This window comes from Cyprinus carpio, chromosome A15, assembly GCF_018340385.1.
Source record: "Cyprinus carpio isolate SPL01 chromosome A15, ASM1834038v1, whole genome shotgun sequence".
In the NCBI taxonomy this organism is placed as follows: Eukaryota; Metazoa; Chordata; class Actinopteri; order Cypriniformes; family Cyprinidae; genus Cyprinus; species Cyprinus carpio.
In genome coordinates this window covers 10,603,749-10,629,752 of record NC_056586.1, presented here as the reverse complement: position 1 = coordinate 10,629,752, position 26,004 = coordinate 10,603,749, and the positions used below count along the sequence as shown (strand labels likewise).

The 26,004-nt window shown below is 34.7% G+C and overlaps 2 protein-coding genes across 2 annotated transcripts; one reads left to right on the top strand and one right to left on the bottom strand.

Moving 5' to 3' along the window:
- Positions 1-1,998: 1,998 nt before the first annotated feature.
- Positions 1,999-7,173, bottom strand: LOC109050535. The gene is made up of 7 exons (XM_019068088.2): positions 6,887-7,173; positions 5,968-6,082; positions 5,639-5,814; positions 5,356-5,501; positions 5,098-5,248; positions 4,685-4,797; positions 1,999-3,913 (listed from the first exon to the last, which is right to left on the bottom strand). The coding sequence occupies exons 1-7, from the start codon at positions 6,948-6,950 to the stop codon at positions 3,032-3,034; spliced, it is 1,647 nt and encodes a 548-aa protein (XP_018923633.1). The 5' UTR covers positions 6,951-7,173; the 3' UTR covers positions 1,999-3,031.
- An 8,442-nt stretch (positions 7,174-15,615) lies between these two features.
- LOC109050842 (transmembrane protease serine 13-like) lies at positions 15,616-25,795 on the top strand. The gene is made up of 13 exons (XM_042770979.1): positions 15,616-15,771; positions 19,467-19,578; positions 20,766-20,873; positions 20,982-21,158; positions 21,742-21,868; positions 22,151-22,246; positions 22,338-22,381; positions 22,597-22,759; positions 23,114-23,283; positions 23,522-23,620; positions 24,538-24,680; positions 25,128-25,283; positions 25,406-25,795. The coding sequence occupies exons 1-13, from the start codon at positions 15,754-15,756 to the stop codon at positions 25,418-25,420; spliced, it is 1,428 nt and encodes a 475-aa protein (XP_042626913.1). The 5' UTR covers positions 15,616-15,753; the 3' UTR covers positions 25,421-25,795.
- The last annotated feature ends 209 nt before the right edge of the window (positions 25,796-26,004 follow it).

Genomic DNA, 26,004 nt, shown 5'->3' with positions numbered 1-26,004 from the left:
AAGGGGGATGGAAACAAAAATGCTAGAGTCCTGAGTGGAATGCCCTCTATTGGAGTTTATGGGCACTCCAGACAAAAGTAAGTACAAGCAGTTTTCAATATCAAGCAGGAAAACAAGCTGTTTTATACAGCTAAAATAGCTGTACATGAATGAGACCCGAAGCCAGACCTATAAAAATGACAACTGTCCACGCCCACTCTTATGGGAAGAATAAGGTGGATATGAAAGTAGAATGTATGTGTGTGTATGACCATTTTGTGTGTGACATTATATATATAGTCATTCTATATATAGTGTTACCGAAAGTGTTACACAGGTAAATCTGAACTGACCTGAAAATGTTTCTTCTCATGTTTATGCATCTTATAGTAGTTAGAAAAAACCTTAATACCGTCAATTTAATTTAAACTGAATCTTTTCCAGATTTAAATAATTGTCTTTAGTACAATGACATTATTATCATCTGAAACATGTTATAAAAAAGTATAACTTCCACCAGGTATTTTAGACTTTTCCATACAAAAAGAACATATTATTTACCACCTGTTTAGTGATTTCAGTGCAGTGTAGTCTGTAGTACAGAAAGTGAACCGTTTTCGCTATGCATCAGTCTGACAGTTTCAGAAGTGAACTTGTGAGATTTAATGATAAATTGTTAGGTGGGCATAAATGACGTTGTTGTGTTCTGTATCAGTTGTGTGGTTTCTTTAAGCAATCAATTTTCTGTTGAGATGAGAAGCAATGGTACCAGCCATTCTACAAATGACTGTAAACACAAGACTTTTCGGAGAAAGCAAGTATTCAAATCAATCCTCATGCAGTATTGCAGTCCATATCAGATTGAGGTCTTTCTTTGAAATAAATAAATAAAAATAAAATACAATAAAAAAGGTCTGATAATTACTACAGTGCCAAGAATGATTTCTGAAGCAAGTATGTACACTTCTCTAGAAAAATGCATATATTTCCACAATGTGGAATCGCCATGACCTTCTGTCTCCAAATCAACGTTTCCAATTTTATTATGAATAGAGCCTTGTAAGTTTCTGTCACAGTGTGTTGAATATGATGTGGGTAGAGCACTGCTTGTTTCCCTCCCTATCTGAAGATGGAGGTCATTGATTGTGGCTGAGTTTCACTCTCTTATTTTGACTTGCTTACTCAGTCTGTGTCTGTTTCATCATATAGCACAGTGACTGTATGGAAACATTGATTGATGGGTTCGCACAAGATCTCTTGTTTCAAGATCTCTTGCATTGGAAGATGTGTTTTTACCCAGGAGTTTACAAGGGTAAATTGCTCATGGAGTCTCCAGAACTTGTTTGAATTCATAGTTAGATTTTTTTTTTTTTTCTTTTTTTTTTTACAGAAGTCATGTGGTTTGCATCAGCATGTTCTGTTAGAGGAAATCACAAGCATATCCTGACATTTTGATATGCAAACAGTCATGAGTTTTTGTGGGTTTCTTCTAGAGGAACTGTTGGTTTTTCCTGTGTCATTAGTATTTGTATATTTATTATTAAATTGGAATTTCATATGGTATATTCCTACCTCATGATTTGTGTAGGTTCTTGCTGGTGATATGCAGAATCACAGGTTTCACATTTGGGCCACATTTTTGGGCCATATCTGTATTTTTTTTTTATTTTATGTATATCTTGTTTGACCACCTGAAATGACATTAAAGTGAACAAAAAGAAAAGTACACCTATTTTTTTTTTTTGTTTGTTTGTTTTCTTAAATCCCAGGGAAAGAAACTATTTGTGTAAAATGTGTACCTTGAATGTAATCAAATTCAACTTAAACAAAAATCTAAAACACCAATAAACCATAAAAAAAAAAAAAAAAGACCAATCAATCAATTACTGGTGCTTGCTTGGGCACTTTTGACTTTAGCAAAATGCTAAAACACCAAGTAACCATAGCAACACCCTTGCAACCAGCCTAATCACCATGTTGGTGACTTCTGCATAGGAATGCACTTTTTCAAATAAAATGTCAAAATCTAGTTATTTTTATTATTTCTTTTCCCATCATTCCATCACATTCAGTACAACTCAATATTCAGCATAAAAATGTTAGTACATACATAAAATGTAAATACGTACAATGTATGTGCAAATTTTGCAAAAGTGTGTATGTACAGGTTCTTTATTGCCACTGATGGTTCTTTGAAAAACCTTTAGCATCCACAAAACCTTACCATTGCACAAAAGGTTTTTTTATAGTGAAAAAATATATATATATATATATTTAGACATTTAAAATGTTCTTCAAACTACACTCTTAAATATAAAGGTTCCAAAAGGGTGTTTTTGCAGTGATGTCATAGAAGAATCATTTTGGTTCCCCAACCAACTTTTCAGCAAACAGTTCTTACGAGAAACAACATTATACTTTATTGTTATTATTATTATTATTATTATTATTTAAAACAAATAACCTGTTTTCACTATAAAGATCCTTTTGTGCAGTGGAAAGTTTCCATAGATATTAAAGGTTTAAAGGTTCTTCTTGGAACCATCAATGCCAATAAAGACACTTTATTTTTAAGAGTGTAATAAAAAAATGGATCTTTAAAGAACTGATTACTGAAAGGTTCTTTGGGAAACTAAAAATGGTTCTTTTGTAGCATTGCTGCCAAAATTTCCCCCTTTTTTGAGTGTGTAACATAATGGCGTCACTGTCTCAATGGTGGGTGAGATTCATGAGATTAGATACTGAGAATTAGTAATGTCTCAGTCTCATTATCATCATATTCTGATAGTATCTCACTCTTGATCACTCAAGTAGAAGCTTGAATGTCTCCTCTCTGGTCAGCATATTGGCAAAATGATGACCCGATGCATGCAGGACGTCACAGAGGGACAGTCTCACGCCGGACGTCCCAGTATCAGTGACACAGCCACAGGTAGCATCTCTCTGCTGCTGCTCTAATCGAGAAATAAACGTCTGCTGGAGCAAACAGCATGAGGAGAAGCGGATACGCTTTGTTCAGTGCTTTTACCCATTCATGAAAAAGTCTCACATCTCACGTGAATGTCAGTTCTACGTCTCCTAATTTAAGAGACAAAGTGTCCAGCTGGCAAGGTTCTTGTAGAAGTAGGGGACAGGTGATAAAAAGCGACGACTCACTGCAGTTTTCATCTGACTGCGAGGACAAGTCTTCCAATCCTGATACATTCACAGACTGTAAAGGAGAATTTTTCAAATAGCTTGGTCTGTCATTGTCATTAGCAATTGTGAAAGTACAGCTGGTTTGCTCATGAGACAATGAATCACTGTCTGTTAGGAGCTTCCTGGTTTTGCACCACATGCAAGTCTCAATGTCAGAACACAAGCACGTCACATGACCAGACCGATAACCACTGCTAGGGCTGGCCATGTTAGCCTCTACGTCACATGGGATGTTGGGCTCACTTTCAGCATCAGCTGAAGGACTCTGACTACGGTATCCGTCCCCAACTATTACTATCTCAGACAGGAGGTCACCGCCTTCCTCCTTGAGATTGTCAGACACATCCTGGTTTCCCATTCCCAAGCCACTGTCCTCTTTTCTTTCATTTTCGTTGCTGCTATTTACTCCTCCGTCTAAGAAAGGGAGCTCTTCCAGGCTTCTTCTTCCACTGCTGAGACTGTCCTCTGTGTCTGTCAGACTGCCACAACCGCTGTCTTCCTGTAATATATCTCCATCTGTGCTTCGGTTCTTAACCGAATGCTGCTGGTCAGCACTCATTCCGCTGTCTGCACTCTCTCTTCTCTCTTTGTCTTTCTCCAGAAGGTCCTTGTTCTCATCAAATGCTTTACTCTTTCCCGCCTTTTTATTGCTAGTCAATAGCCATCCCTTGTCAGTGACTGTTTCCACTTGGATCAATCCTACATTCATAGGGTTCCATCCATTCACAGCAGATTTCTGATGGAAATACAAATTAAATAATAAAATTAATGAAATGTTTGGGGTCAGTAAGGTCTGTGTGTATGTAAGAAGTTATTATTATTCAGCAGGGATTCATTCATTAAAGAATCCAGAATAAAATAAAATTAAATTAAAGAATGTATCATTGTTTCCACAACATTAATAATAACTAATAATGAAATGTTTCTTGAGCATCAGATCAGAATATGAAAATTATTTCTGAAGGATCATGTGACACTGAAGACTGCAGTAATGGCTGCTCAAAATTCAGCTTTGTCATCATTGTATTTTAAAATATATTCAATAGGCTTTTTAAATTATTTAAAAATATATATATATATATTTCAGAATATTGCTGTTTCTACTGCATTTCTGATCAAATGAATGCAGCCTCGATGAGCACTTTTTTTCCAAAACATTTAAAAATCTGCATACACATACAGGTATATACATATATAATGTATTTATTTATTTGAAAACCAGAAAGTGTTAAAATAGTTTCATTCTGAATGGCATTCTGTTATCATTTAGAACCAAACATCGATGAGATGACAGATACGCAAGACATAAAAAAAAAAAAAAAAAATCCCCAGTGTTTCCTTTTTCTGCTACTGTTCCTCGAAAGGAGAACCAACACTTATGACAGACATCAGAACTGAGCTTTTCTTCTTAGACTTTATTCCTTTTTTAAGACCCCGAAACTGGCTTGCTATAACACTTTTGGTTTTGAAGAAACTGCATTAATTTTCAAACCCCAAGCTTACTTACCAGAACTGCAGGCATTTTACTAGGACGCCTCAGGAAGAAACAGACTATAAACATGAAGAAGGACATGACTCCAACTACACCAATAGTGGTTATAGAGATCAACAGGGACATATCTGACAAACAAGAGAAAGTGATTTAAATATCACATAGAAATAATTTTAGGAACATTCTTAGGCAATAATAAACCCAACAACCATGCCCTATAAACCCAAACACAAAGCTGAAGGGTCTTGAATCACCCTAAAGGGGTTTATTTTGTGCTACATGTAATGCTTATTAAATAAATCCAGATTCATTTTTAATATTGTGTTGGCATTATATAAAACAGCTTGTGATTCTTCTTCTATTTGAGAGACCTCTGTAAAATTAGATGATTATTAGTTATTTAAATGGTGTGATCTACTGTATAGTACCTGCTGATGGATATATGCATTGTGCTAATGAGGTGTTGCTCCCATCATTAGATGTCATCTCCACTTTCACATGAACACAATACTCCTGCCATAACGATAATGAAGTGAACTCCACCTCACCATCTTCATCATCATCAGGTACTGTTAAAGCCTACATAAGGGAAAACACAGGTTTTAAGATTGCAATGGCATGCAATATAATAAACAATTTCATTTAAAGATACAAAAAATGTTGGGCTGGTACACAAAAAAACCAACCTCACTCTCCCGTCCTTTTGGATACAGAATGGCAGTGTAACTTGGGCCATATTCAAAAAGATCTACGAGAAAAGGCTTTCTGTGAATTTTAACTTTCACTGTATTAGGGGATGAAGACAGGTCAAACTCTGGAGTCAACAATTTGCCTAAAACACAGAAGGAAGATCACCATTACAAATTGTGCAAATTGTAGAAAGTAAACCCTGATGTTCTTTATAAGAATGTGGTAGTTGTATTTATTTATTTTAATTTTTTTTTAAATAGTGGTCCTGCGAATACTTACTGTAAATTAAATGAATTCGTTTTACTGCTGACCAGGAAAAGTTATAATTTCCTTCAAACAGTCCGATCTTTAATTTCATTCGAGGTTTGTATATAAAGTTCCCAAGTTCACATCTAGTTTCAGTTGTCATGTTACACTGTGGCACAATGTCCCACTTAGCATCAGGACCTTTATCTCTATCAAAACAAAGACAAGTATATTAGCTTTGGAGTATTGTAAAATTTGTTCAAGCAAAAAAGGTGGGCAAAAACTAAAATAATATTTTGGCAACTGTGAATATATATTGTATTATACTGGTTGAAGGATAGTAGAACAAAATTTCTGCTTACAGTGCTGTATTTACTTGATAAAGGGCATATACGGGGGCTCCTTTAGGGGGATCCCAGAGCACAGTTACATCTCCCTCCCATATGTCTAATGTCACATTTAATTCCAGCTGCTCTCCTGTGAACAAAAGAGAAAAATTATCAGAATTATCCGCACCCTTCCCCATACTTTGAATCAATGCTCATATCTTCCCAATAGAGAAGTGGTTTATTTCCACTTATTCCAGTCAAAGCTTAAGTCTTACACTTGAGGTACTGTATGTATTCTGAACAAACCATGATCAGCTGTACTTTCCAGATGTAGGTGACATGACAACACCTTCTCTTTACTCATTTTACTTAAATGGAAGTCTGTTTTATCAAGCGAACCACCTACCCAAATTTTCCCCAAAAGAACTTACACAATGCTGAACAATACAATGTATTGGCAAAGACCGGGGTTATTCAGTTGGGGGTTGAGTAAAAAATCCAATTACACAAGTTTCTGTTTTCTCTAACTTTATTGTCTAGGGTGGTTTAAACACCTGAGGCACCTGACAAATATTAACTAGAGTCAGTGTTTATAATCAATATACTTGCCAAATAAAGAGTTAAATAGTTAAATAAAGATCGTCTTTGCTAAATATTAATTTTGAGAGGTTTTAAGGTCACTGGGGGCGTCCAAATTTGGCAAGGAATTTACTTCACTCACGTCATTGCTGTGACAGAAACTGGGGACAAGTCATGCGCCCACTTGCACTTTATATTTATTTTGCATTTTCAGTATTGTGGATATTATTTTTATTAATATTTAATGTACAAATATTATTTTATATAATTAATTTATATTATTATCCAGTAAAATACATTATTGTCGTATATATAACCTAGCAAAATTAAGAATTAGCATCAAAAAAAATTTACATAAATCAATCAATCTTACCTGCTATGTAAACTGGGATGATTATTAACGTGACCAAAAAAGACATCCATGAAGTCCAATCCATGTTTATGTCAGTTGAGTATCATATCCAATATTAAAAATCCCAATTCCAGTCCAGTTCCACACACAAACGCACGCGTAAAAACTCAGCATGCAGTGTTGCTGATAACTAAATAACTCTTCTAAGAGAGCCAGCTCAATGTTCAGTTACTGCTCAGTTCCGTCCGCACCTCTCTCTCTCTGTCATGTGAATGTAAGTTTGAGCGGTTGACTGCTCCTCTATGTATTTGCACTGTGAACTTCCCCCCTTTCTGTTTTGCTTTAGTCAGTCTTCCGTGATGGCAGATAATTCACCCACTCTAAGAAAGCAACATGTTTTCTCTCTCTCTCTCTCTCTCTCTCTCTCTCTCTCTCTCTCTCTCTCTCTCTCTCTCTCTCTCTCTCTTGTGGTTATAAATGTACCATCAAGTGCAAACTATAGCTGCGTATGTGAACATGTGTAAATATAGAACATAAAACATCTACAATATAAATGTGTGAACCTATGAGTACATGTTAATTTTTGCCAATGTAAAGGGAATTACCAGTGCACACATTAATTAGGGAGAGTACCAGAGTTATCATGTTTGTTCTTGGTATTTACAAAGGAATTTTTGTTAGTAATGGCTCATTAAGTTATTACTGTTTGTGATTAACACATTTTCTAAGCTATTAAAACTTGTGTTTCTCAGTACTGAACTAAAAGTATGTTTGCATATCAGCATGTGACCACTTGCATGTGTGTGCATGAATATCTGTGCCTGGATTCTTAGTACAGAAAACCAACTTTGACATTTGGCGGGGTGTGGTTGGAAATTGTAACCAAGTTCTGAGAAGAGGTCTAAGCTGTTGTGTATATTGTGATTAATGGTTTTCTGTTAAACATATTGATTTATTAAAGTGGCACTTATAAAAAAACAAAAAAAAATAGCATAATATTTTTAATTAAATGTAATGAAATGTGTTTATGTGGTTTCAGTTTCAAAAAACACATTATTTTCCATATACTGTACATTATTGTTGTTCCTCTATGCTCCACCTTTCTAAAACGCGTCGATTTTGACAAAGCTCATCGTTCTGAAAAGCAAGGTGTACGCTGATTGGCCAGCTATCTAGTGCGTTGTGATTGGCCGAATACCTCAAGCGTGTGACGGAAATTTTAAGCTCCTTACCATACTGTGATGCTGTGTCCTGGCGCGACGAGACAAAACCAATAAAACCCATTACAAATGAGGCATTTGTAGAATCCAGTGGGGACATAATTATTGATTATAATGACTTATACTGTCTTTTTATGCGTAGTGTTGCATCACGCCATGTAAACATAAAACCATGTCTGCATTTATGATCGGATAAACGACAAACAACAAGAGCTACTCGACACTGCTCAAAACTCGCGTTTGAATCATTAGTCGCAAATACTTTAAATATGAAAACATACTTACAGGCTGTGAGTCAGCACACAACGATTCCACGGCATGGCGGCGGCGGTAACAATACTACAGCAAGAATCACAGTTACACCTTCTTTCTTTGCATGAACATTTGGGCGGTGTTATTCAAATCTTCCCACACAGTGATGTAGACATGTGGGGGTGTGTTTAAACAAGGCATTTTAGGGGGGTGTGGACAAGTCTTAACTTTTATAAAGAATATCTCTTTCGGTTTGAGACTTTTGTCTTTGCAACTTTAGGGATCTTATCTATTTACGAACAGCTTGTGACACTCCGAAGAGAAAGGAAAACTTAGAATCGCATCACATGACCCCTTTAAATCTTATTTACACATTTATACTTTTTTAGTATTGTTTTAAACCAAAAGATAAAGTATATATATATATATATATATATATTATACTGGCCTACATAACACACACACACACACACACACACACACACACACACACACACACACACACACACACATCATGTTAGTTAAAGAACTGAAAGAGCTTTGTGGTAATCCATTCAGCTCATACTCACACCCTCAATCAGACCTGGAGAGTACATTTATATTGAAACTGATAATCTAGAATCAGTTCCCTCTAGAATCAGACAAAGGCTGGTCCAAGAACAGATTTCTCATAAAAGTATTTTCACATGCCTGATCTAAAGCTGAATCACATGAAACTTGATACAGAACTCACTCAACAAATGAGAGCTAGAAATATAACAGTCCTGTTTCTAAATGATTTGTTCATGTAATTATGATCTTATTATAGCTACTGTGCATTTTATTAAACAGAATCATCTCACCAAGCAAAACCATAAATAGCAATATTCGCTCGTGCATGCTCGGCCAGCATTTTTCAAGATGAAATAAATCAAAATATTTGTAATGATTTGAAAATTTAAAATCAATAAATTAAGCGTCTGGTTGGATCCTGGGTTTTGCTTTATGTTGTGTGTATGTAAATAGGTCAAAATCAGAATGAATCACATAATGAGCATCCACAATATCTAGGGCATGTTTCTATATTTAGACTCAAAATGCATGTACATACTACATTAGATCTTCCTCGAGAGTTCAAATCATCACATGGCCTCTCTGAGAAGGTTCACTGAATGAAGTTTAACTCTGTTACCAGAACACTGATTGGCCCAGATTAACATCATTTGCTATGACATCAGGTGCAGATGTTGCCATGGCTATCTGGAAGATCTCTGACCCCTCTTATTGAGGTCAAACTAAACAGAAAATACACAGCACTGAAAAATAACCCAATCCCGCAGTGTGAAAACTACACAAAAAATAACATGGCACAGTGACACTGTTTCCCATTCAGCATGGTATATGTAAGGGCCTATTCTGTCAAATACGTTTTAAAATTAAATTAAAATGTACACCTTTTTTTTTTTTTTGAATGAATGAATGAATGACATTGAATGAATGACAAAATTACATTATTTGGGGATTTTTATTTCATAATGTTAAAATGATTTGCTTTAGTTGGCCATTGCTGTGTTACACAAGGAAGTGTTTCCATTTGAATTGTGCTCATTACAGGGTTTCATTTTTATATTTGGTCAAATGTGCTTTCTGGTGCTTTCTGACTACTTCCAAGGTGTTTCCTTTGTTTCATTGCTGCTTTTCAAAAAAAAAAAAAAAAAAAAAAAAAAAATTTGGTGTTTTTGATTAAAACTTTTTTTATGATCATGTACAGTATATTCAGCTCAATCGAGACTTTGATGTAATGTTTTTCTGTTTATGTTTTGACACAGAAGAACTTATTAATTATAATCGAAGCAAACTTGTCTTATTGTTTTTAGCCATTGTTAGTTGTTCTTTGTGTACTTCAAGTATTGTTGTGTCTTAGGCAGTGTTCCCTGAGAAGGGTAACAAGACGCTGTGTCTTGGTGTTGACGCTATGGGGAATGCCATAACTGTGACCCGTGTTTGAAGCACGTGTAAACACATGACCAGTATTCATTAGCAGACGGCAGTCAATGACGTCACAAGCAAAGCGCCTGTGAGTATAAAAGGGCACCTGAATTAAACATACATGTAATCAACTCTTTTGTACTCTTTTTGAGATGTACAGGCAAGCCTGAGGCATGGCAATGAGACACAGCGTCTTGGGCCTCTCCTCGGGGGACCTGGGTAACTCATTCCGTGAATGTGTGTATATGTGTGTACATACATTCACATTTATATGGGAACATGTACAATATATGTACACAATAAAGAATACCTTTACGAAATAAATGGATATACTGTATGAAGTTTTATAAAAGTTTAAGAATATTGTATGTAATAATAAAGCATGTTTCAGTAAGAGGACTGGGAAGGTCACTTTCAAAAAGTTTGTCACTACTATATATGGTGGCAGCATCATGCTTTGGGGCTGTTTTTCTTCAGCTGGAACTGGGGCCTTGTCAAAGTGGAGGGAATTATGAACAGTTCCAAATACCAGGCAATAGTGGCACAAAACCTTCAGGCTTCTGCTAGCCTTCAGCACTACAAAGACCCAAAACATACATCCAAATCAACAAAAAATGGCTTCACCAGAAGAAGATTAAAGATTTGGAATGGCCAAGCCAGAGTCCAGACCTGTATCCGATTGGAAATCTGTGGGGTGATCTGAAAAGGGCTGTGCACAGGAGATTCCCTCACAATCTGACAGATTTGGAGCGTTTTTGCAAAGAAGAGTGGGCAAATCTTGGCAAGTCAAGATGTGTCATGCTGATAGACTCATACCCAAAAAGACTGAGTGCTGTGATAAAATATTAGACATGTGGTGACTGCATGAGAACAGTTCCAGTTGTTTGAGAATTGGCAGCCCTGGTTTTCAACAATCAACTTACCTCAAGATACTTTTTCAGATTAGAGGTTGAATCATTTGAACCTGATAGAAATTTAGCATTTAAGTAAAATTATCTTTGTATTTCCATGACAAACACTAAATAAATAAATACAAAATGCATTATGCACATGGCTTTCTGATTTCTCCTGTATTTTTGTGAGTCCTGACAAGCTTGTCTCCACTCTGCAGGTTACTAATTGAACAGGCTACAAGCCCAGATTCAAAGTCACTCTGGTAATCTAAAATACATTTGGATGTAACTGTAATTTGATTACTACCCATTTAAAATGTAACTATAATGAAATACAGATACTCATATTTTGTATTTTAAATACTAAAGTGTACTTTGTTACTCCCCAAGCATGTTCATATTTTTTGTTGTTGGTGTCACCAAACAAAACATGTTTCTACAAAAGCGGAATTGTGACAAGAAGTGTGTGGTTCACGTCATTTCAAATACATAACATGGCCAAATACATTATAAAAACTCCTTTTATAGATCTTCGTCTGGTAGCAACATATTAAATGTTTTAGAGAAATGAAAAAAAGGCTGAGAGGGATAGAAATACAGTGCGTTCATTTGACTTTACAGTTAACACCATACTGACTATTCAGCAGATGAAACGTCTTTCTGAAAATCACTTTCAGTAGGCAAAAGCTCCACAAAAGCTTTGTGAAAAGTACATGATCTAGGAACTTTGTACATTGCACGCCACTGTAAAGAGTGTAACTCTATTCCTGACAGCATTGTTGTTTTGTTCTTGTTTATTGTTATCATTAGCCTAATTTTGAATGTCCCTTTGCAAACAGAACCAGCACTTCCCCAGAAACTATCAAGGTCACCACAGTTTGGAAGCTCCTTGTCGAAAACAAAAGAATGGCGCTCAATAGAGCCCCAGAGAAACTAAAAAAAGGTAAAACATCGCCCTCTTCTGGTGAGACATATTACTTACATTATTAACCAGAGGTTATTTAATTCACAACAGTCTCAAGTAGACAGACCTTTGACTAATATCATGAAGTATGGTACATTTTTGAGCTTATTTTGACCAAAACCCGCCTACTTTGATAGAAGTGACAATCTGAGTGGCATGTAAAGCGACAATCATTCCTTTTTTTTTTCCTTTTCTTTTTTTTTTCAGAACTTCTGCAATGTGTGAGCTACAGAAACAGTTCTCAGATATGTGTCTCAGCCGGGTTAGATGAGCTGTACTGATGATGGTTGAATGGTCTGGTGAAATGAGAGGGAACTTTCTGCTAGGAAAGGGCTGTAACTTCCTCTTTGTCCTTCCTCGCAATGTTTCTTTTTGACAACAGCACTTTCCCATGTGTTTTCTCCTGACAAAAGGTCATTTTGGTATGTCCCTTGCTGCCATATAATGATGAGATTGTCCAAATTTACTGCTTATGTCATCAAATATTCTTCTTATTTCTGCTAACATGAGAGACAGAGACTCATTTAAGGGTGGAATGAACCATGAGCCCAAGGAATGAACCCAACCCAACCCAACCTCCCACTTGTTATCATGACAACAACAATTTTATAATGTTTCCATACACTCAACAAACTATGAGGTTAGTTTACACAAATAGCTAATGTTCCCTGTCATACAGTAGAAATGTTAATATTATGGCACAAATATGGAAACGTTAACAAACTACAAATCACTAGTAGCTGGCTAGATAGAGCAAACCTGATAGCAATAGCTGATAGCAATAATACAATTATGTGTCAATATTTTGCTTCTTGACATAACTTCCTTCCTTTCCTATTAATATCATTTTCTTCCTGTTCTAATAGAAAGTGTACTAAAGGTGCATTCACACCATATTGTAATAACCGTGATTACGATATACCAACTTGTAAAAAACATTCACATCCTCGTAGAACCCATAATTACAAATTGAGAACTTGGAGTTTTCGGAGAGCTACAACTTGTACAACCTGAGCACTTCAGACTCAATAGGCGTTATGTTTAGTGATAGTGCAATAGTTCAAAGTCTGAGTTCAAGGATCTGAACAGCTCCAAATAGAACGTCACATGCTGTCATCTCGCAATCACAGTAATTACGACATGGCGTGAAGGCATCAAAATGTATTCAGTTCTTCTTTCATCGAAATAAGTGTTTTGTGCCGACTTAGAAATGATTTTCACAACTGATAAGCTACTACTAAATATTGTAGAAACTTAATTTTCTGTAAAGTTGCTTTGCAATGATTTGTATCGTTATCTGACATCACTTCTTCCAAAGAGCATAGTGTGGACTCTGAGTTACCTTTTGTTAATTATTAAAATTAAAATTAAAATAAATAAAAATGAACTATATATATATATATATATATATATATAATATATATATATATATATATATATATATATATATATATTATATATATATATATAATTTTTATTTATTTTTATTTTTTTATTTTTGATGTCAATTACATCAAAACCAGAAAATCTCAATGCACAAAAATGCTCTTGATGTGTCCTAGCAACATCATGTGGTCAATGGTTAAGGCTAGAAGGGATACAGCAAAAACTACTAGGCATGCGCACATCAGTAAAATGTAATTTTTTTCTTAAACTGTACAACAATAATTACTGTTTTCCCATTATTGTAAGGTTTAGGTAGGTTTAGGGTTGGAGTAGGTGTAGACGTAAAAAAAATAAAAAATAAAAATCTAATAGGTAGAAAAATTTAATTATTGTTAGCTTCCTGTTTTTGCTGTATCCCTTCTAGCCACAGCCGTGGTCAATGTTAACCTTACATGTAATTGACTGGAACTCATTGGGTTGGAAGTGGCCTTTTCGACTCGGATGTTCCGACTTCCAACCTCTTCTGGAATGCGGGCATTAATTAGTTGGTTCAGTTGTGTTTGATTAGGGTTTGAGCTGAATCTTGCAGGAAGGTAGATCTCGAGTAATAGAGATATCCTGGTATAAAGGCTCAAAGCAACTATTCTTCATTTGGCCAACAGGAGGCAGTGTAGAGTGAAGGTACGCTTTATAAACTTGGCTTGCTTCATACTAGCTGAGATCATGCATAAGATTGTTAAAAGAGCAATCCAATAATCAGGCAGGGCAGGGCAGGCAACAAACAATCAGATCAAGGTACACAGTCCAGGGATCAAAAACCACGAAGACAAAGAAACAAGGAAACACAGGAACTAGGACTCACAACACTGAGCCATGAGTGTGTGTAGAACCAGGCTTTAAATAGGGTGAGACAGATGATGTAACAAGACACAAGTGAATGCAAACAGTGATGATGAGTCCAGGCAAAGGATTATGGGGATTGAAGTCCGGGGTAAAGTGGGAATAGTCTGCAATGGAGTGCCCTCTAGCGAAGCTCACAGGCACTCCAGCTATAGAGATCATGACACCTTTGATGGCAAAGCTAAATCTTCAGCATCATTACTCCAGTCTTCAGTGCATGATCATTCAGAAGTCATTCTAATATGATGATCTAGTATTAAAGAAACATTTCATATTATTATCAATGCTGAAAACGTCTCGGGTTACTCATGAAACCCATGTTCTCTGAATAGGGAATGAAACACTGCGTAGCTATGACACAATGGGAACACCCCTTGGGGATACTATACATTGCTGAATATGCATTCTTTATATCACTGTGTTACAAGCTTTCTGTTTCAGCTCAAATAGCCAATGAAAGTGGTGATGTAACCTGTCTCTTACCTTCACTATATTCCTGCTCTAATTTGTCAAAATAACTAGAATTCATAGTTTGTTTTATGTTGGTTTAAATTGTTAAATAAATCAAGGTTGTCTCATGTCTGTCATACATAGAGATGTGTTAACATCTTATTTAATTATTTAATTATTTAATTAACCCTTGTTTCACTGTGCTAAATTATCATGTGCGAAATGGTTGTATTATTAAACGTTGTTATAATTTTAGACAGTTTTGAACTACGTGTTTGAAACCAACAAAACCACAAGTAAAAAAAAAAAAATACTAAGTACCACAATTACCATGCAATTAGACTTTTGACTTGAAATCTGAGATACAGCCCTGAGTGAGAGAAAATGATTACCCAACTTCTGGCCTGTAGTTGAATGACTGCAATCTACAAGATGGTTCCATTGATTGAAGTTTAATATCTTTAAAAAATTTCTGATAAATCAAACACATTTTAGTCCAACTAGTCATCCAGCAGTGACATTGTTTTAATAACTTTCCAACAAGGAAGGTATTTTGATGCGAGACTATTTTCAGGTTATTGTTTCCACGTGAACCATGAGGGAAGGTGAGTGTAGAGCGTCCAGGGCTCGAGTATCGTGAAACTGGTCGGGCAGGTAGATATGACACTGGCATTCCTCCACTGAGACTAAAAGAGGGAGGATAAGAGGGCAGTCCTAACTATGTCTTGAAAAGCAGGTCAGAAATAGAAAAGAGGGTCTCATTTTTCCTTTGGGACTGTAGAGACAGGTTGAAATCCCACCCATCCTAATATATAGACACTTTGGAACTAACCATAGTTCTCACTCCTGTGTCTAATGGCAGACAATGACACGGTAAGACAGAATCACAGATTTTTGGCTGCAGATAGAAAACTTTTAACCTGTGTTTAGTTTTTTATGCACGTGTGAAATGTTAAATTTCTATGTCGTATGGTCTATTTCAGTGGTCTTTTAATATAAATGTATTTGTATGAGTCTGGCTTGCATGTACTGAAGTGGCCTCAAGCACTCAAGAAATACTTGAGCTGGTTTCTTGGAAATGTTTTTGGTTTTGGGTTGTTGAAACAATTAACAGCAATGACACCTGTCAAGTAATTGAAATAATTAAGTGTACTTAACCTCATGATTTTAGAAAGTTAATGTGTTAATAAATTTCCAATAGGTAACACTCCATTATAAAATAAATAAATAAATTAATTAATTAATAAAAAAAAATAAAGGCTTTTAGTTTTGTAAACAGGGACTTTTTAACATGCATACATTGTTTCACTTGTGGCATTAATAACTGCATGTATTATCTAGCATATCATTTTCAATTGTATTGATAAGAATGCATATATTTATATATTATATAATAGTAACACTTTACAGTAAGGTTCCATTTGTTAACATTAGTTAACTATATAATATTAGTTTTTAGAATTAGATATTGTTTTTATCAATATTTGATTAAAATCAAACTTTGTATCTGTTAATAGTATTTAATGGACCTGAGCTAACTAACAATGAGTTGAATAACAATGAACAATCTTGTGTGTGTGTGTGTGTGTGTGTGTGTGTGTGTGTGTGTGTGTGTGTGTGTGTGTGTGTGTGTGTGTGTGTGTGTGTGTGTGTGTGTGTGGTTTATGTTTATATGTCGACTATAAACTATATAAACTGAAACTATGTATATACTAACATTAACAAAGATGAATGAATTATGCAAATGTGTTGCTCATTGTTAGTTAATGCATTAACTGATTTTAACTAATGGAACCTTATTGTAAAGTAATACCCATGGGATTAAATTTACATTAAAAAAATAATATATATATATGTGTGTGTGTGTGTGTGTGTGTGTGTGTGTGTGTGTGTGTGTGTGTGTGTGTGTGTGTGTGTGTGTGGTGATAACCTACTGCTCTTATAAAAACTTACAATGAAAAAGTTTAAGGTAATGCATATTTCATTTATGGTTCACTGCCATGGCAACTTGGCAGCTAATAGCTTTATATAATTGCTAGCCTCTCTTTTGGATAAGGGTGAGGGTTTTTACAAACCAGTTCCTCCACATTGAAATGAAAAACATTCTCATTCTCTAGTTCAGCTTCAAACACAGCACAATGAAACCTAAACCACACTTCATTCCTCAAACTAAGTCTTATTGTTTAAAGGTGTTTAGCCTGATATTGGCTCATTTCAGCTTTCTAGATCACCTGCAGAGAAAGGACTTGTTTTAAAGCCCACTGAATCTTAAGAATGGATTTAAAGAAATTGGGTATGTTGAGGTAGCTAAATAACACTCTCATCATCCTTAATGTCAGACAGAAACACACTATTCATTCTGGACTGAAAGTTGTCCAGTGTTCAGTATTGTTTTGGTATGTCAGTATAAGACTGACTCATCATTCCAGACATTTTACCAGTAAAGTAGGTTTAATAATAGGAAATTAGAATTACTCATTATAAATAATACATTCATTTTTTAATATACTCTCTAAAATTCTTTATTATGACTGATTCATATTTGATAAAATAAAAAATTTAAATAATAATAATTAAAAAAAATGGCACTGCACAAAAAATGTGACCGGTCTGGTCTGGTCTGGTTTTGGTGACTGGTCAGGTTGAATAGGCTAACCAAAGTATTAGGTAGGCAGCAATCAAAAACCAGATTCCTGGTCAAGCTTTATGCTGTATTGTGATACTTGAAGAGTGGTAGCTATGGTGTATTTAAACTACATGAATACAACATGAATTTAATACACATTTAAAGGCCAGAAACATGACCCACCTGTCAAATCCTGGCAAGGTGTGAAGCACGCACACTTGCAGTGACAAGGCGGGTGTAAAGATACGGGTTTATTATTATTATTTGGTCAAGCACTTACACACCTGCTCACTGGACTGAAGAGTGACTTCTTCTGAAAGCGACAGAGAAAGAGGCCATTGAAATGGAAATTCAAGTGAGGTAGTGTGGCCTTCAAAATGCATCAGTCATAAAACACAACTCAATACTATATATTTGAAAGCATCTGGTTCAGCTGCATAGCTTGCAAAGGTGTAGGCCTACTGCAAATACAGTGCATAACATAGACAGAATGAACCATGGTTTTCAGAGAAACGCTGATGCCTCCAAGTAGGCCAAGTATTCGATTTGATTCTCAAGTTCAGCTAACTGTCTTACTGATTCGGTTGCAACAATGAAAGGCTCACTAAAGGGAATGTACAGTATAATACTATGGACTAGACCACTTTTATCTGCATTGTTTTTTTTTTTTTTAAGTAATCATCAGAAAGGCTCCTTTCGTGTTCCACAAAAGAAAGAAAGTCATACGAGTTTGCAGTGACATGACAATGATACAATCCCTATATACTTTTACTGAACTATTTGTGTAACTATAAATACTTCCTGTAATTGTATACATCCAGAAGAAGAGACACTGTAATCTTTTCTTCACAAGGAAGCAATCCATTTTATCCTAGTGACCAAACTGTTTATGAAAAAAAAAAAAAAAAATGAAAACATCAACACTTGCCAGCCTTTCCTCAAGACAAAGTCTTTCCCAGAAAATAATGAAAAAAAAAAAGAAAAGAAAAACCTGGTCACATCTGTTTGGTCTTATCATGGATGATAATAGATTGGATAGTCTTAGCCGATACAATAAAAGGGGTGAAATAAGCAAGACAAGGAAATGAAGCAAGTTTCCAAGCTGCATGTCTATTACAAATGGCATTTTAGGGGAAGTTTCAAAGATGGATTTGTTGTAAGCAGTCAATGCAAGAACATGGCCTCAGTAATTAGGTTTTAGTAATCACCTCATGTGATGTAGTGACCAAAGAATCAAATATATTCTACATTTTTTTTTTTTTTTTTTTTTTTTTTGTAGATTACAGGATTATGTTTTACAGGAAAATACATTTTTAGTCTTTCTCCTTCAACATTTCAAATTTATTCGAACGTCACTTGCTGCTTTGTAATTAACTGTGACATTCACTTGTAGTTTTACTAGTGAATTTTTTTGTGCACCTTATTATTATTAATTTTTTATTATTTTTTTTTGAGCACTTTCTGTTTCCATAGATCAATTTCCAACCCATAAATCCATTTGAAAAGATGTTTCATAGAGCTATACATCAACATTTGTGAAGAAATGAAAATCACAACTTCATTTCATGCCAACTTTGATTTTTAGAGCATGTCATTTTATTTATTTATTATAATTTTTTTCAAGAGATTTTTCAAACCATTCTCAAGGTTACAGTAAAAAAAAAAAAAAAAAAAAAAAAAAAAAAAAAGTAGACCAGAAATACAAGTCTAATGTCATATTTGAAATGGTATTTGACTTGAATGTTGAGGCGCGGGAAAGTCAAGGAATTTCAATTATTTAGGACAAGGTACACAAACAGATTATAAGAGCAAGTGTTGTGTGGCACCTCTTGTGTTTAAAATGATAATGCTTTATCATGAACTTGTCAAACCACACCAATCATTATAGAGCTGATAGAAAATGTATTATCATTCATGAAAACTTTCACTTTTTCTTTTGTAGAATGACCCTCCTCCACCATACTACTCCATGTTCACACAGAAACCTGTGCCGTACTATGTTCCAAAGGATCCAGCACAAGTAGCAGCCGTCATCGTCACACAGCATGTTGTTGGTATGTACTGAATCACTTCAGTCACTCAAGTTTGGTGCTACTGAAAAAAAAAAAGAAAAGAAAAAAAAAAAAAAAAACGCTTTCTACATAATCTGCTCTTGCTAATTGAAGCTAATATATGCAAAGTGTTTTTACAAACTGATCGTAATCAAAACAGAGAGGACAAATGACAAATTAACCTTCACCAATCATAGAGCAGAATCTGCCATTGTGTCCGACAAACAAACCAGACAGGAGAGTAAATTAAAGGGATAGCTCACAAAAAAAATTACAATTACCCCATGATTTAGGCCAACTTAGGTGAATAAGACTTTCTTCTTGAAACTTGAAAAATGTGTGTGTGTGTGTGTGTGTGTGTGTGTGTGTGTGTGTGTGTGTGTGTGTGTGTGTGTGTGTGTGTGTGTGTGTACTTACATATTTCCGTGGGTGAAACTGAAACAAGATACCTTCTGATGTTCATACATGTTTACTTCATGCCATAACTAGTTAAGAGGAAGAGATGATCGGTTAGTTAATTTCACAGCTCTAAATTTGATTTGTATGATGGATCCTCACACAACCTATATATTATTTAGCTAAATTAATCATTTGTTTAATTTACTAATTTGTGGCCACACTGTACTAATTTGTTTCCTCTTTTTAATTTAGATAAATCATGGTGATGATTTAACTAAAATGAGAAAAATCTGTAATTAATTTCTGCTTAATTGTGTGAGCAAATTCTTAATTAATGGCCACAATATATAAATAAATAAATAAATAAATAAATAAATATATATATATATATATATATATATATATATATAGAAAGATTATCCCAAACAATTGTCTCAAGAATTATATGTATTACAAACACCATACAAAAAAACCACCCCAAACAATCCAAAAAAAAAAAAAAACAGACAGTTACACCACTTACACATTTTTACTTCAATCACCACCAAAAAAAAAAAAAAAAAAAAAAAAAAAAGAAAGAAACAAAGAAACAAAGAAAAAAACACTTTCATTTCAGAAACTGAAAACATGGTCATGATAGACGGTGCATATTTATCTTCATAAAATGCACTGAGTTGTCTTTTTTTTAATGAACAGTCCTTGATGTGCCTACAATTACAGTGCTGCATACTTTCGATTATAAATGAGGGAGATTAGTCGAGTTTGATAGCTGATTGTTCTTGCTCCTTTAGCTCCTCCAAAAAGACAGGAGTCTTCTGGACGGAGTGCCAAGTGTTGGGTTGGATGGTTAGGTGCACTGCTGGTGTTGGCTTTAATTGGACTGGCTATCTGGCTTGGAGGTAAGGGAAGAGATGTGCCTGTAATGACAAGACACACCATTAATGTTTACCTTTTATCTAAATCCCTCTCTTCTTTTTTCTCTTTACCACTCTCATGTATGTGGATAGTGCATTATGGATCCAAAATGTATTCTGTCCATTATGAGAGTGATTGTAGGGGAAACGATTGCAAGGATCAAGAACAGCATGAGACGTATGATGGCGTGACTGACACCTGCTCCAACTCCTCCATACAGTGCGACGGCATTCAAGACTGTCAAAAGGCCGTCGATGAGACAAACTGTGGTGAGAGGCTGACTATCAGATATAACTGAGTGTCTCAGATAGTGCTTTGGCTTTAAAGTGATACCACAAGGATGACATGTACTCTGCAGTACATAGATATATATATATATATATATATATATATATATATAACAAAGCTTAAACTAAAACCATTACAAACTATTTTCTGTAATTAAAATAAATTATTAAATATATAATATATATATATAAATATATATTAGATGAAAAACATAAAAAAAATACCTTGGCAACTTGCTGAAATGTTGAGTTGAAGTACTAGAATTACTAAAACTGAAATGAAAATAAAATAAATCTATGAAGAACTATTTAAAAACAATACAAATAATACAAAAAAAATAAATAAAAGCAAATTCAAAATATTAAAGAACATTATAATAAAATATTAACAACACTAAAATAACAGATTTAAGAAATCTCAGAAAACGAATCTGAAAGTCTAGCAATATTTTTCAGAAATTAGTGTTCAGAAATTCAGATTTTTTTTTTACTGTAAAACAAGACAAAAATACTAATTAAGGAAATCTTATTCCATTGTTTTAACATTCTTCTCCAATATCCTCAGTGAGATTCGGTGAAGGTGGAGTGTTGCAGGTCAGAACTGCTAAGGATGGTCGATTCCTTCCAGTGTGTAGTCAGGGATTGGATCAGAGTTATGCTGACCAGATCTGTGAACAACTGGGCTTTAGAAGGTACACATATTTATCCACCACTAACAAGAATACTTAATAGAAATGAAAATTCAGCCATCATTAACTCACCCTCATATCTGTCCAAACCCATATATTGAAGAATAGTCTGCATGCTATGTTCCAAAAAAAAAAAAAAAAAAAGAACTACACGAGTGGGAGAAACTATTACCTTAATGCATTAATGCATCTGAATTCAATGGTCCAAATATGACCAAATATAAATCTTGTCCCAACAACAACTACTGTATTATTTAACTGATGCCTCGGGTTTCTGTCCCTTAGGTCTTATGTATCAAATCCAGTTGATAGCAAGACATCCGTAGCCCTTACTGTAGGACCTAGATCAGCCAAACTAATACAGGGTCTGGTCAATGTCAGGTAAGACTAGATGATATCAGATGTTTTGTTTTGTCAAGACAACAGTCCCCTCAATATTATATAATGTCTTTTGTGATTTTTGTTTGTTCAGTTCGGGCTGTCAAGATGAGAAAGCAGTCTCACTTGAATGCACAGGTAGAAATAAATCTATTTTTTATTAAACCACCAGTCATATTTAATCTCAGTTTATGTCTAATAACTGTGATGCATAACTGAATGATACATGTGGTACATCAGCGTAAACCTTTGTAAACTATATATTGATATATTGTGAGACATTGCGTGGGTGAGTAATGGATGATTCATCCCATGTTGAATTATGCAATTAAGAGGTTTTTCTTTTCTTTCAGACTGTGGCAAGCCTCAAAGTGCCTCCAGGATCATAGGGGGCAGCGCCTCTCAGCTTGGCCAGTGGCCTTGGCAGGTTAGCCTGCATTACAGCGGAAGTCATGTTTGTGGTGGATCACTCGTCTCTCCAGACTTTGTTGTGTCAGCCGCCCATTGCTTCCAAGGGTTAGTATTCACTCATTCAGATAGTGATGGAAGGAACAAAGTTGCAAATGTTTTCATGACAGTGGTTTTCACCACTACATTCAGCACAAATTTACGGTCATTTTTATTCATTTGGAAGATGCTTCAAGCAATTAATTTACCAAAGTATGTGCACATCCCTTGGAACTGAGCACACTGTTATTGCTAATCTAATGTTCTAGAAGTTTAGCAACAGGAACTAACATGTTCATCAGCAAATGTTTATTATGTATAGCTGCTATGATTTTTATTTAAATATTTTCTTTATCACAGCTCAATGAATTTTTTTCATTGTAACATTTATTGAAATAACCATTATTTTTTTCTTGATCACAGCTCAATGAAGAATTCTGTTTATTGGCGTGTCTATGCTGGGACTATTTCCCAGAATTCCCTACAGACCCCCTACCTTCTGAAGAAGATTATAGTGAATGAGAACTACAACAATAACAATAATGATTATGATGTTGCCTTGCTGAAACTCAGCAGTCCTGTTACCTTCTCAATTCAGCATATATCACAAAAATAAAAATTCCACACAAAAATAAAAAAAATAAAAAAAAAAGAAATATTGAAAAATAAAAAATAAAAAAAAATGTTCACACTGCTTTTTTTTTTTTTTTTTTTTTTTTTCAGTGAAGCCATTTAGAAACCATTAAAGTACCCCAAATATAGTATTTAGGGTATATGACTTATTTTCTATATTCCAAATAAGCTACAGTAACATTTCTCTTTTCAATCCAGGCACTGTGCAGCCAGTTTGCTTTCCTACATTTGACCAAACCTTTACAGATGGATCAGATTGCTGGACATCTGGTTTTGGGACAACACAACAGGGTGCAGGTAAAGACCAATTAAAATTAGAATGCATGCAAATGGAAGAGGAAAAGAAACAGGACAAAGCGTAACACCATGTATGATCATAATTTACCAAAACAGGACAATGTTATAGAGAACGTAAACATACAACATTTAGTGATTCACAAAAAGCAGACCAAAAATAAAATGAAATAGAAAGAAAGAAAGAAAGAAAGAAAGAAAGAAAGAAATGAATAAATGAATGAATAACGTTAACAACATAAAGGTATCTCTTGCATGTGATTTTTATATTCTGACAATTAGTCTCAACACAAACAATATAATGTTTTAATATATAATAATAACATAATAATAATAATACAATAATTATTTAAATAGTAAAATACTGTATGTATACATTATAATAGTGTGGTGTTGGCTTTAATTGGTGCTGATTTTGTTTAAAAAAATACAGATAGAACAATTTTAGTATAATAACAATAAAAAGCATGACTGAGATTAATAAGAATTATTAAAAAAATTAAAAAGTAAAGCATCTGAACACATCCCGGTCATTAAAAATCAGGGTAGTAAATCTTAACAAACATAAATATATTGTCACAATATGCATAAAAAAAAAAAATATTATTTTTTTTCCCCTAAAAATAGACTTTATTTCTTTATGCAAAAATACAATTAACATAAATATATAAAATGATTCTTAAAATATTATTATAAGATAATAATGCATTCAACAATCAATACCCTTTTTTTATTTTATTTAAAACATTTATTATTATTTTTTTTATTTATTTTTTTTATTCATACTGTACTCACACTAGTACGGTTTGAAAATGCTGATTTGATCTTAGAAGTATGCCCACGCCACAGCCATAAATGCATATTGTCTTCTTTGAAGTTTTAGCTGACTTTTGACTGTGAGCATTTCTTTGCTCTCACAGACCATGCCTCTACAAGCCTCATGGAAGTGAAAGTGAATATCATCAACACGCTTCAGTGTAACAGCAGTCTTGTGTACCATGGGGCCATCACCAAGAATATGATGTGTGCCGGTGATATGAATGGAGGCCGGGATTCCTGTCAGGTGGGTCTACCAAAGCTACTAGAGCACAAGTGACCTCAGGCAACTACATTATTCACTGTCAAAGTCTAGCCCAGCGTTTCTTTGTCTCATGACATTGATTTATTCTGGTTTGGGAAAATGCTGTATGTTGTATTGTTCACATCGCTGCAATTGTGTTTTATTCAACCAAGTTTGTACTATATGCAAATATAAAGCAAACTGATTTAAGAAGTACTTTATATAAATATCATAATGGGACAATTATGTTTTTTGTCCTATTAATTATTAAGAATATATATATATATATGAATTTCATACATACATACATACACACATCTTTTATAAGAACTATTTATTCATTTTATATTTTACTATTCACTCTTTTAAATAATGTTATACATGTCTGTTCGCAATGATCTGAAGTCCATGTTCCATTTGCTTTCTCTCTGTCCTTGCCGTTGCTTTCAGGGGGACAGTGGAGGTCCGCTGATGTGCAAGGGAGGTAATAACCGCTGGTATCTGGCTGGAATTACGAGTTGGGGAGCAGGATGTGGACAAAGACAAAGACCGGGAGTATATAGCAGAGTGACCAGCCTTCTGCCCTGGATCTACAGCAAGATGCAGGTAAGCAGGAAAACATGATCCAACATAGTCCAAATAGTTCACTGATTCATAATATTATTTTACCATCTATGTACTGTATACTTATTGCTTTCTCTTAACCTGTTTAAATCTTGTCATCTTAGCAAGAGAAGCCCTGATGCCTCTCTTCTGTATGATGTGTCCATTGCTGAAGACTACCGAGAGTGGACACAGGACAAAAGATGAAGGACAGAGCAATGCACTTTGAGATGGGACAATGTTGCAATATTGTAGCCACAACTGGACAAAGAAAACCAGACTTTATTAATCCCACATTCTCCAGTAAGAAAATAATAAAACAACTCAACCTGGGAAAGCAGAGCTGCAGGCATTGAGGACCCTGTGGTCCCCTTCTGTCGCTGTGCTTTTCTCATTCTTTTATTTGCATTTATACTGTATGTTCAGTACACGCTGCTTAATCTGAGCCTTTGTTGCATCTTTAACTTGGTATCCTTGCACTGATTCTACCAAAAAATAAAAAGTAATAATAATAATTGGGAGTATTCTGCAAATATGTATTAAATAACCAAAGGGGTGTTCATTTTGTTTGAAAATCAGTGTCTATGAGCTATGATAACATATGGTATTGTTTTAGCCTATGGGAAGGGTCCATCCTTTTCTATCTCTGATTCATACTGTTTCTTTAGAAATCATGCCAAAAAGGGATACAGTTTGAGCTTTATTCTCTGATTGCAACAAATTA